The following is a 12,779-nucleotide window of genomic DNA, read 5'->3' on the forward strand; positions in this document are numbered from 1 at the left end:
ATAAAACGTGGTCTGTTTCTCGCGTTTAAGCTGTCTTGCCAGACGACATTAACTCAGTACAAGTAAAACTGAAATATGTACATTTATCTGAACAACAAACTAGCTAACGTGGACCTCAGGGTGAAACTTAACGTAAACACTCTTTGCCATAGCAAGACCCTAAGTATCCTGGAGACACCCTTGACCCCACCCTTTCACATAGAAAACATCTTCAAATTACTGCTGCCAATATAAAAAATCTTAACAATATTATTCAAAAATTGTGTGGAACGACATGGGGATCTTCAGCAGCTATCTTGCGCACATCATCCACTGTGCTGGTCTTCTCAGCAGCCGAGTATTGTGCCCCGGTGTGGCTAAACAGCTACCCTACCAAGTCGAACGACGTCCAGTTGAACCACACCATACTGTTAGTAACTGGGACAATCCGACCAATACCGATTTATTGACTTCCTCTACTGAGCAACATCTATCCACTCGCAATCCGTAGAAGCTGGGCCTTGCTTAGGGAATATCGCAAGCTACAGGGAAATCTGCAATAATAGTCCATACAGGAAGACGTACCAAGTCTACGACGAAATAGACTCCATTCAAGAAACCCACCATTATTGCAAGCAGAACAGCTGGATGCCAGTAACATCGGGTTGAGAGAGCTGTGGGATCAGAACTGTCAACTTATTGAAAATCCTAAAGACCATAAGTAGTTCCGAAAGTGTAACTGTGATACTGCTGGCACAGAACTAGACAGGAAACTATGGGTCAAACTGAACACAGCTCGCACGGGGCATGGACGATGCGCCGACTGTCCTTACGAATGAGGTGCTACAGAGTTCCAGGAAGGTGACAGCGGGGCTCCGAACCAGACAGCCTAACACATTAGAGATGAATGCCCCTAGCGTTCCTATCAGGGGAATTGGAACGACCTCATAAAAGCTGATGACACAGCTCTTGTATGGACTAGGAATTTATAAATTGACATTTAGCTTTCTATTTTCGCATTCTTGTTATGTACATATACTGTTATATACCGGTATTTCCAAAGTGAATGTGAACCATACGAATAAATAAAATAAAAAACCTCACGTATCAAAATCCTGCCCCTATTATGCAGGGTGTAAATTTTAAGTTGTCAAACCAGAATAACTCGAAAAATAAGCTTCACACGAAAAAATGTTGACCCAAATAATAATTTTTTCCGCAAATTTCAACATTTGTAAAATTCTAATTCCTCTCTCTCAAACCCCACCCTATGGGGAGTTTTAGTTTTAGCGAATCAAAATTTACGAAGTAAATAAGTATTTTTCATCTATCTCCAAACATTTTCCACGAAAAAATGAGAACATGGATTTTCTTGAATTACAGCGCCAACTACCAAGAATCAAAACAAATGTTTAAGACGTACGTAGTTTTTTATGTAGAATCTGATTCTGCAATAAAAAAAGGGGGTTCCCATTTGAAATTTTAAAGTTGCCTCCCGCCCCACCCCCAGGAGGCTGGGGTGGCGGGCTACTTTTAGCACCAGCAGATGTGCCCCTCTAAAGTAATCAACTTTGGATTCTACACTTTTTTTCGTGTGAAGCTTATTTTTCCAGTTATTTTGGTTTGTCAACTTAACATTTACACCCTGTACATCGCTTGGAACACAATATCTATCAGATATTATCGCACCATCACTCACCTATTCTTGCCGAATGTTGTTTGTCGACGGTCGTGTGGAAATCTCTTGACATCCCACAAAATATGCGCTGATATCAAGAAATTATGTTTTTATTGTGTTAGTACATCTTTCGCAATAGTGGAAGTCAAGTGTCGAATTGAATATTTAACGCTTATTGGGTTTTAAAGCAGACATGTAATGTGAGTTTTGTTCAAATAGACCGACTCAAAGCATACCATATCTGCATTTCAACAGTTATAGCCAGGTATCCACAAACATGAATTACTTATACGTGAATGTCCCCACCACCAGTTGCGCAAGTCAGCTGGCGTAAGGAAACACGCAGCTTGCACACTGTCAAGCCAACCAACGTATAAGTAAGGAAAGTTAAAAGGATTTTAACTTTCTTGCACGAAACCACTGCCATTGCCTACGAACTTCAGCAACTGTCGGTGGGTAGATCTGCTCTCATTCTGCATTTGTTCGTTCGAATGTACAGGCGATGAATCATTTATTTACATACGTGAGCATTTGACAAGGTAAAATAATGGACTCACTCTTCGCCTAAATAAATGGAAACTTTGCAAAGTGCAATACGTATTATACTGTGAAAGCAATATGTATTTTTCTGTGAAGGCAATATGTACCCAAATCATGCGACAGGTATGTCGTTCTATCATTATCAATTCCTTATAAACACTTATATGCAACGAAGTAACACTGTATCATTTAAAGCGACGAAACGAATTCGAAAAGTGTTACACGTGAGAGCGTGGACTTGCTGAGATTCTTACCACTGCAGAACAGTCAGTACTATAAAGGTAGTCTTTATTTCAGTGTAATGACAATAACGTTTCCCTGTAGTCATTGAGTGTAAATATTACAATGAAATGGAAACACAAAATTTATTTGTGTCTTTAGAAATTTAAAGCAATTTTTTGCTCTAATTAGAAGTGTATGTGAGTAACCAACAGTGTTCGTATTGATGCAGTCACTTAGTAATGGCTTTTCTGCATACCAGTACAAAGTTTGGCTACGAAGCTAAGTGCCGTTAATGAGCAAAGGATATGTTATGTTTGCAGCATCTGTGACCTATGTAAACCTGGACTAACTTTAAAAATAAAAACGAAACAGAATTATTGAGACAAAAATCTTACTTTCAGCATGTTGTAGATAGAACCCAGTACTTCAAATAAAAATGTATTGTTATTGCTCTTCGGAATGCGTTACGTGTGTTGCATTGATGACAAAGTGTGTCTAGTAACCAGATATCGCATTGTTACTTTATTTTAGTGCCAGCTGACACAGCACCTCTCGTATGAGTACGGATAGATGCAGAAAAGAGAATTCAAAATTTATTTTGGTCATTCGAAAATGATTTTCAAACGAAACTTCGTTCTCAGCAAATAGCTCCCTTATTATCGTGTTGCATGTCCCATAACAATTCCTAGCAGATATTCCTTTCCATAACCAACATGTATAGGACAGTTTTCTCTTCGTCAGCGTCACTATAATCTCTTTTGCTAAAAGCTCAGACCAAATTAAATTCTCAACGAATAAATTCACTTGTCGTCACCTTGAAATTCGTGGAAGTAGTTTTTCCAGCTTAGAGCAGTAGAAACGCTAACTTGCATGTGAAGATAGTGGTGCGAGGATGGTATTTCATGCCATTGGTAACCCCGCTTAAGAAATGGGTGGCTGAATTCAGCAGTATTATACTTCTCTTGAAGATTGTCCACGTTCCAGAATTGCTGTACTACACGCAGTCAATAAAAAAATACAGCAGTTTGGAATTGAGTTCCAATCTTTGAATTGCACAGTAGTTTGCGTCACTGAATTTTATTATAGAGACACACAAATCCATCATTTAGTTTTATAGACGTATGAGAGAAAAAATACTTCCTGTAGAACTTCCTCAAAGGGCGGAAGACCACCTATACATGTCATAAATTAGCGTCGGTCGCTGCGTTTGTCTGTATGTGAAGGCCAATCTTGTGAACTGCTGTCGGGATTTTGATGCGGTTTTCTCCAATATGTAGACTGAGCCACGAGAAAGATTTGTGTATAAAATTTACTACCGCTACGCCAGAGAACTCGTCTGACCGTAGACATACAGTATCACCCATGAAATGAGCGGATGGGTCGCTAGTACAGTTGAAGTCGAGACATGACCTTAGCACGAAACACTTTGAAATATCAGTCATTGAATTACCAGGCTTTGACATCAACCATTTAGTGTACGTATCTAGTGGTGGCATGGACAATTTTTTTTAATAAATCAACAGATACTCCAGATAAAGCATTAATCACAAAATTTAACTTAATTTTGTGTAGAGATATAAATATAAAAAATCGCAGATTCAACTATCAGTACCCTCACAGATGTCCTTAGCAATTTCAGTATGTCACTGTTAATCAACAGTGCAACGGTGGCATCGGTAATTTATCATGTAGCCCCAAACATGGACAGGGAAAAGTATAATGTGACTACAAAAGATCTTGGCCTCTTAGGCCACTTCTGCCAAATAATAACCGTAAAATCGGATGTGGGAGAAACACTTGAACTGTAGGACTACAAAAGACTTTTATCGTAACTCGAAATGCAGGAGTTTTCAAGAGAATTAGCTAACCAAAGTTGGACTGAAGTGTTAGAGAAACCTATACAAATACAAAATGTTCTGTATATTATTTAAACTGAACTTTGAGAAGACATTTCTAAGGGTTGCCACGTCAGTAGGAATTCCTAATAAAAACAAAAGGACAGCAGGCATTAGAAAGTCCTCCCGGAGCCTTAAGTTCCTAAGTTCCATGAAACAGAGCCACAATGAGCCAGATTTTTTGAATTACTACCGTGTTCAACAAAAGATGTATAGGAGGGTGCTGCAAAAAAAATATTTAATGACAAAATAATACGTAATGCAGAGAATAAAAGCAGAGAAGTCTGGAAAAACAATAAACAGGAAATGGGGAGAAACAAACAAAAACATAAAAACATACTGGCAAAGAACGGTGTTAATGTAATAAATGATCCACACTAGCAAACTCTGTCAGTGATGATTTTTCAAATGTTTCAGAGAAATTAAATAAAAGTTCCAAAAAACAAATATACTATCTCCTTAACAAACATAATCACTGACTCATTCGAATAAGCGAACTTTCCAGATTATTAAAAATAGGTAAGGTCTGTGCCTCGTGAGAGTGTACGTCAGGGATCTTCGCCAAAACCCCTAGATCGATTTCAACCAAATTTGGCACACAAACAATCAGTTAGCTATATAAAGCTATATTCTTCGATTACTATAAGGTTTTTCATAGTACTGAATACTAACCAAAAGATTCTATTGAATAAACTAGAATTGTTAGGAATAAGAGGCATAACTAATGACTGGTTCCAATCATACCTAGCCGATAGGGCACAAGGAGTAGAGATATCACAAACGTCAAATGAGGACAAAACCTTACTGATACGCTTGTCAAAACCAAAATACATTAATATAGGAGTTTCTCAGAGTAGCATGTTAAGACTAACACTGTTCCCCATTTACTTCAATGACTTTCCGAATAATGTTAATCATGGGGAAAAAGTTTTCTTCCTTGATGACAGCAATAGAACAGTCAATGAGAAAACAGTAAATTTATACACTGAAAAGCCAAAGAAACTGGTGCACCTGCCTAATATCGTGTAGGGCCCCCGCGAGCACGCACGACGTGCCATGTCTGAAGTGGTGCTGCAGGAAATGACACCATGAATCCTGCAGGGCTGTCCATAAATCCGCAAGAGTACGAAGGGGTGAAGATGTGCTCAATAATGTTCATGTCTGATAAGTTTCGTGGCAAACGGAAGTGTTTAAACTCAGAAGAGTGTTCCTGGAGCCACTCTGTAGCAATTCTCTGGTCGTTTGGGGTGTCGCATTGCCCTGTTGGAATTGCCCAAGTCCATCGGAATGCACAATCGGCGTGAATGGATGGATGCAGGTGATCAGAAAGGATGCTTACATACATGTTGCCAGACAGAGTCGTATCTAGACGTATAGTGTTCCATATTACTCCAACTGCACACGCCCCACACCATTACAGAGATTCCACAGCTTGAACAGTTCATTGCTCACATGCCATGAATTCATGAGGTTGTCTCCATGCGTGTGCACGTACTCGATACGATTTGAAAGGAGACTCGTCCGACCAGGCAACATGATTCCAGTCATCAACAGTCCAATGTCGGTATTGATGGGCACAAGACTTTGTGTCGTGCAGTCATCAAGGGTATACGTGTGGGCCTTCGGCTCCGAAAGCCCATATCGACAATGGTTCGCATGCTGACACTTGTTGATGGCCCGGCATTGAAATCTGCAGCAATTTGCGAAAGGCTTGCACTTCTGTCACGTTAAACGATTCGCTTCAGTCGTCGTTGGTCCCGTTCTTGCAGGATCTTTTTCCGGCTGCAGCGATGTCTGACGTTTGATGTTTCACCGGCTTCCTGATATTCACGGTACACTCGTGAAATGGTCGTACGGCAAAATAACCGCTTCATCGCTATCTTGGGGATGCTGTGTCCCATCGCTTGTACGCCGACTGTAAAACGACCTTCAAATTCACTTAAATCTTAATAACCTACCATTGCAGCAGCAGTAATCGATCTAACAACTGCACCAGATACTTGTTGTCTTATATACGCGTTGCCAACCGCTGTACCGTGTTCTTCCTGTTTACATATCTCTGTATTTCGATACGCATGCCTATACCAGTTTCTTTGGCGCTTCAGTGTAATGAATATAAAGAAATCAACTGAGATAAATATCAGTTTTAAAAAGGAAGACGACAGTGTTAAATTAAATGCACATATTACAGATTGTATAGCTAATACAAGTGGTGTGGACAAAAGTACTTGCAACAAAATGTTATCAGCATGATATTCCTTTAAAAACCTCTCATTAGTGTTTAATAGCGAGTGTCTTTTACACACTATTCATATGTACACTCAGTTCTTAGCAGCAAAATTCTTTTCTGTGGAACTAATGTACAAAATATGAACACTGTTTTCAAACTTTGGTGATGGGTCATAAAACAATAGCGACAAATAGTAATAGGGCTCTTTGTAAATTTTTGTTCAAAACATTGATGATTTTAACTAAGCCATCTCATTATATACACCTATGTGTTACGTACATCAATAATAACCTCTACAGTTACTGCACAAACATTCGTCCGTGATGAGGAAACTAGATATAGACAAAACTTAAATTGACAAATAGCGAATAGAAATGAAACTCAAAGAGCATTTTCTATAAAGAAATTGTACAGTAATTTTCCCAGAGAGATTATAGGATTAGTAAAAAACTTATTTAAAAAGGCAGTTAAAATATTAGTTAAGCAATACATTATATGCCCTGAAGGATTACATAGACAATACATAGTAAGAGTTTGTCAGAAAATGTGCGTGAAGTAAATAATAACAATGAAACATCCCTGTCACTTGACAAAAGGCTTTTGCATTACACTTTTTTTTCCTGTTTTTGGAAAAAATTTTCTTCCAAAGCTCTACAATGTATAATACTAACACCTTATCCTTTGTGTGAGCTCAACAACTCACTTTTTGTAAAGGGATGCTGACTAAGTTCTTCATGCAAGCAAATGAAATCGAAACATCGTCGCTATAGTCCTGACGTCAGATGATAGCTTGCGTAATGCTGTGCAATACTGTGTGTGTATTGTGTGTAACGTGTGCAGTGATTAGTAGTGAGAAATAATTGGAGAATGTAGCACTAGCTTCTTATATTATTAATTAACTAACTTGAAAAATGGTACTTTACATTCAGGAATGACGTAGCATTAGTTTAATCAGAGTCACCTTGTGTTAGGCAGGATGCAGGCTACAAATATTCATCTGGCCGTTCTCATTTAGATTTCCTGTGGTTCACTTAAATTACTTCAAGCAAATGCTATTATGGCTCCTATTGTAAGCTCACGACCGACTACCTGGCCCGTCTTTCTCAAACTAGACTTTTTAGTATGTAAATACGTGTATGTAACCGTTATGTCTTTATTTGTTTGTTCTTAAACTATAATATCATGACATGTCCAGTGTCACAAGTGATCCACAGATGAATAAAACTTAGAGAGTTTCTCATTACGAAATCGGATTTGAAAGTTGATTGTTTGTGAGATGATTGTGCTGTATCTCGTATAAAAAGGAGGAATGTCTCCCAGCTTATATTGGAAACCGACAATGGAAGAACCGTGGCCTATCGAGACTGTGGTTTATCGTTCCATGATCTTTCTGTTCGCGTTGGTCGAGATCCCATGAGAGTCATGCAAATATGGAATCGATGGGATCTCAACAACCCCACATGACTTGCGCCTGAGAGGACAGACACTGTTCACTCGGTCATGCAGGATCATACAGCCAAGTCACGTATGTTAAGTGAGGAAATGAGTTTATCTGAAGCATGACAATACTGGAGTGTGGCTGCGGTTTTCATCATACTGCATTACACTTGTTACGTGAGCTTACAATATGCTTTAAATTTAAGCAACGTTTATCAGTCGCATCTGACTACATTTACGTTGACGTGTTAGTTTTTCGAGATTAGCACAAAAAAACCTCTCGTGCAGTGTGCTTGTTCAAATTGCAATGGAACTTCGCCTTCCTTTGTGATCAGTTCAGAATCTCTCCAAAAGAACAGACACCATCTTCATATAGATAAGGCTTACTGGCCAAAGATCTTCTTCAGTGCAGATGCACTCACATTGCCCGAACTGGGAATCGGTACATTGACTGCCGCGAGTAATGAGTATAGTGGGCAGGGGCACTACAAATGTAGTGTGTGGACAGAAAGTTGGAAGTGTGGGTCTCACAGGGAGCGTGCCAGAGATAAAACCCTGCAGTCGCACCATGCTGTGTGTCCTCGGTGGCTCAGTCGGATAGAGCGTCTGCCCATGTAAGCAGGAGATCCCGGGTTCGAGTCCTGGTAGGGGCACACATTTTCAACAGACCGCGTCGATATTTATCAACGCCTGTAAGCAGCTAAAGGTCTGAATTTCTCTGTAATTTCGTTCTTTGGGAGCTGCGAGATCACTAATGGTATCTGTCCTTTCGAACATGTCCAAAAAAACATGCACCTTTTTCATATAGATCTTCAGGTATGTTGGGGAAAGATATTAATATCAAGATTCACTCGAGAAATTATAAAAATCAGAAATGCAGAACACAAATGAAGGTAAAGCAAGTAAAAAAATTTTCAGAAGGAAAGTAAAAAAAATATGATTCCAAGACAGGTGGTCTTAGAGGGCCGGTGCTAAAAATGGACATAGAGAGAGGAGAAGTAGATATGGACATAGAGAGGTGAGAGGACGAGATGGACAGAGAGAAGGGGGAGAAGTATTGGATTGGTTTGGATTGTTTGGAGGGGGGGAGAGACCAAACAGTGAGGTCATCGGTCTCATCGGATTAGGGAAGGATGAGAAGGAATTCGGCCGTGCCCTATCAAAGGAACCATCCCGGCATTTGCCTGGAGCGATTTAGGGAAATCACAGAAAACCTAAATCAGGATGGCCGGATGCGGAATTGAACCGACGTACTCCCAAATGCGATTCCAGTGTGCTAACCACTGTGCCACCGTTCTCGGTAAGGGGGAGAAGGTGATGGACTTAGAGAGAGGAGAGGAAGAGATAGATAGAAACAGAGGGTGGAGGGGATGGAGACATAGACGGAGAAGAAATGGATGGATAGAGGAAGGGAAGGAGGAGAGTGGCAGAGGGAAGGGGAGTGGGACTGAGACAAGCGTGAGGACGAGATGGAGAAGGGAAGTAGGATATACATAGAGAGAGTGGGAAGACAAGATGGATAGAGAGAGGGCGCAGGACGAGATGTAAAGAGAGATAGGGAGGTGAAGATTAACAGAGAAAGGCGAGAGGAGAAGATGGTTACCGAGAGGGAGGAGGAGGAAATGGACAGAGAATCGGTAGAGGAGATGAAAAGAGAGAGGGGGTGAAGGAGATGTGTGTCTCACATAACACTGCCATCTCATATATGTGAAAAATGTAATTGGCCAGGGATACACCTATGTGAGGGGCTCGCACAATAAGCAGGAATGTACAGTCCATAAACGTAAACATACATTACTTTCTACACAAGATTACGTTTTTTTAAACTACACATATAAGTTTTTTCTTCGGAAGACTCAGAATTAATGACGGCAGACTTATTTTCACTGCTCTAAACTTTGTATCTACTGAAATACATTTTACAGGAGGGCAAAAGTTCCACAGTTTCTGCCTTAATATGCAGACCATGGGATGTCTACAGCAGGCTTCAGGATGGTGAAGGTGGGCCACATTACAACAATACAGCGAAACTGTGACACCGTTACCGCTATTTAAAGTTTAAATAATCGAAAAGGTATAAGGTTTCGAGCAGTGAAACCAAGTCTGCCATCAATAATTGTACCTTTGGTTTTCACTTCCATAGCAAAAATATACATGTGCCATTGCAAAAAAACGTAACTATATGTTGAAATTGATGTTTGTTTAGCCGACCGTGGTCGCCACGCGGTTCTAGGCGCTGCAGTCCGGAACCGCGCGACTGATACGGTCGCAGGTTCGAATCCTGCCACGGGCATGGATGTGTGTGATGTCCTTAGGTTAGTTAGGTTTAAGTAGTTCTAAGTTCTAGGGGACTGATGACCTCAGCTGTTAAGTCCCATAGCGCTCAGAGCCATTTGCCATTTGATGTTTGTTTACTTTTATGGTCTGGGTCATCCTGCCCGTTGTGTGGGTCCCTACACAGATACATCCCCGGTGTACCGCATTTTTCACTTTTCGTTTCTCTCGGAAATATGTGAACTGGCAAAGATATGTGGGACACCCTGTATATATTCCTTTTCTTTACGGCAAGTATGATGATCACACGAACTTCAATTCCTTTTATTGTTCTTTTCCTTCAGTTTCTTTGATCACCATTTCTCGTTTTTCTTTCCTCTTCCTTTCCCTTTCTCTCTGCTGATCTACTTCTGCCCCTCTCTCTTTCCACGTCTTCCTATTCCCTCTTTCTGTTCACATCCTTATCTCTGCTATCACTATCCATTTCCTCCTCCCTTCTCTTTTTACTCAGCCCGGTCGCTCCACATGTATACTGTCTATAATGCATTCTGACTACACACACTGGACTCGCATTCGGGAGGACGACGGTTCAATCCCGTCTCCGGCCATCCTGATTTAGGTTTTCCGTGATTTCCCTAAATCGCTTCAGGCATATGCCGGGATGGTTCCTTTGAAAGGGCACGGCCGAATTCCTTCTCATCCTTCCCTAATCCGATGAGACCGATGACCTCACTGTTTGGTCTCTCCCCCCCTCCAAACAATCCAAACCAATCCAATACTTCTCCCCCTTCTCTCTGTCCATCTCGTCCTCTCACCTCTCTATGTCCATATCTACTTCCCCTCTCTCTATGTCCATTTTTAGCACCGGCCCTCTAAGACCAACTGTCTTGGAATCATATTTTTCCTTCCCCCTCCTTCCCTCACCCGAGCTTGTGCTCCGTCTCTAATGACCTCGTTGTCGATGGGACGTTAAACACTAATCTACTACTACTACTACTACTACTACTGACTACACACACAACATGCTAGTCATGCAGGGCAGCCGAGTTGTCAGGCATTACCAACCCTTTTCAAGGCCATCCCCACACCTAAGGGTGCTGGGTGGACCTGTGTACCAGCTTTGGTTGATACCTATCGAATGGTTTACAAGGAGATATGGAACACACATACAAACACACATGTTTTTGTAATATATGAGATGTATATGTATTTTATGTCACACATGTTTCCTTTTTTATTTGCAAGACTCGTTCTAATGATCCATGAAAACATTTCGGTAGTTTATAGTATTTTGTAATTTCTTAGACTTTTTTTCATAAAACGCAGCGGTGTTGCATTGAATGAATTTATGCAAGCGAAGGCTTTTGTAGTCATTGTCATGGTCAATCAAATTCTTCTGGATCTGTGACCACATGTGTAAACTTCCAAGGTTTAGGCCACTAATGCAAGTGTATTTATTTATCTCCTTTTTTTGCTAGCAGAAAACTTTTATTCACTACGAATGAATTTATCTTTAAAAGACAATCAGCAGGTGTAAGAGATTTATAAGCTGATTTTTCGGCTGTGTGTATGTGTTACTCACCGAGGTGGTGGCTGGCACGTCCTGTACGGGTGCCAAGCGGCTCGTCACAGCAAGGAAAGCCGCCCACGCCATAGAAGCACCACTTCTTGTTGAGGTACAGGAAGAACACCAGCAGCAGCACGACGAAGGCTGCCACAGCGCCCAGGAACGCCGTCGCCTCCACCGGAACTGCCGACAGAAACCGACACCACCTTTCAGCAACACTATCGTGGCGGTAGGCTAATAAGTCTACAACTGTGTGTAACTGTTTAACACAGCTACGTCAGTGAATAATCACGAGATTAAGAAATTATAGTAAGACTAAAAGTGAAACATTTAAATCAAACTTTAGTTCAGTTGACCCTGGACATTTATAACCACAGTGCATGTGTTGCCATACAGCAGGTATATGGGCTGTGGCACATGTGAGCAACATGTATGGTAACAGTCAAACTCTCAATTCCCATGACCATAATAATTCAATGTGTGGTACAATCACAAGACATTATTTCATAAGTTATCACATATCAAAATCTGTGCTAACGATATGTAATTATCTTCAACATAAGCAGACAGACTCCAAGCTCTGTTAATATAAATTATACTACCGACCATTAAAACTGCAACACAATGAAGCCAGTATGCAACGAACGTAAAATTGAGTTTCACTGAACTATAGCTTCGATATGAAAATGATCAGCACTGTAACACAGCTGCACAATGTAGGTGGGGGATAGCCTCATGCACTTCGTACACAAGCAAAGATTATACGGCGGATTTCTCATTCCGAAATTGCATTTGAATGTTCGTTATTTGGGAGAAGATCATGTTATGCCTTATGTAAGAGAAACGTGGACTGTCAAGACTGCAGTTTAACGTTCTACAGTAATTGCTGTGCAATGACGAGTCAAACAGAACCAATAAGCTGTGGGAGGAGGGGGGGGGGGGGGGATGCTCAATGTC

At 40.7% G+C, this 12,779-nt stretch overlaps 1 protein-coding gene across 1 annotated transcript in view; it reads right to left on the reverse strand.

Annotated features, from left to right (window-relative positions):
* LOC126481620 (synaptotagmin-14) overlaps positions 1–12,779 on the reverse strand; it is a 602,337-nt gene that overhangs the window by 120,866 nt on the left and 468,692 nt on the right. The window contains exon 2 of the mRNA XM_050105545.1: positions 11,838–12,005. Coding sequence (XP_049961502.1) covers positions 11,838–12,005 — 168 coding nt within the window. The remainder of the gene's footprint in view (positions 1–11,837; positions 12,006–12,779) is intronic.

The sequence above is a fragment of the Schistocerca serialis genome, chromosome 1, assembly GCF_023864345.2.
Source record: "Schistocerca serialis cubense isolate TAMUIC-IGC-003099 chromosome 1, iqSchSeri2.2, whole genome shotgun sequence".
Taxonomy (NCBI): domain Eukaryota; kingdom Metazoa; phylum Arthropoda; class Insecta; order Orthoptera; family Acrididae; genus Schistocerca; species Schistocerca serialis.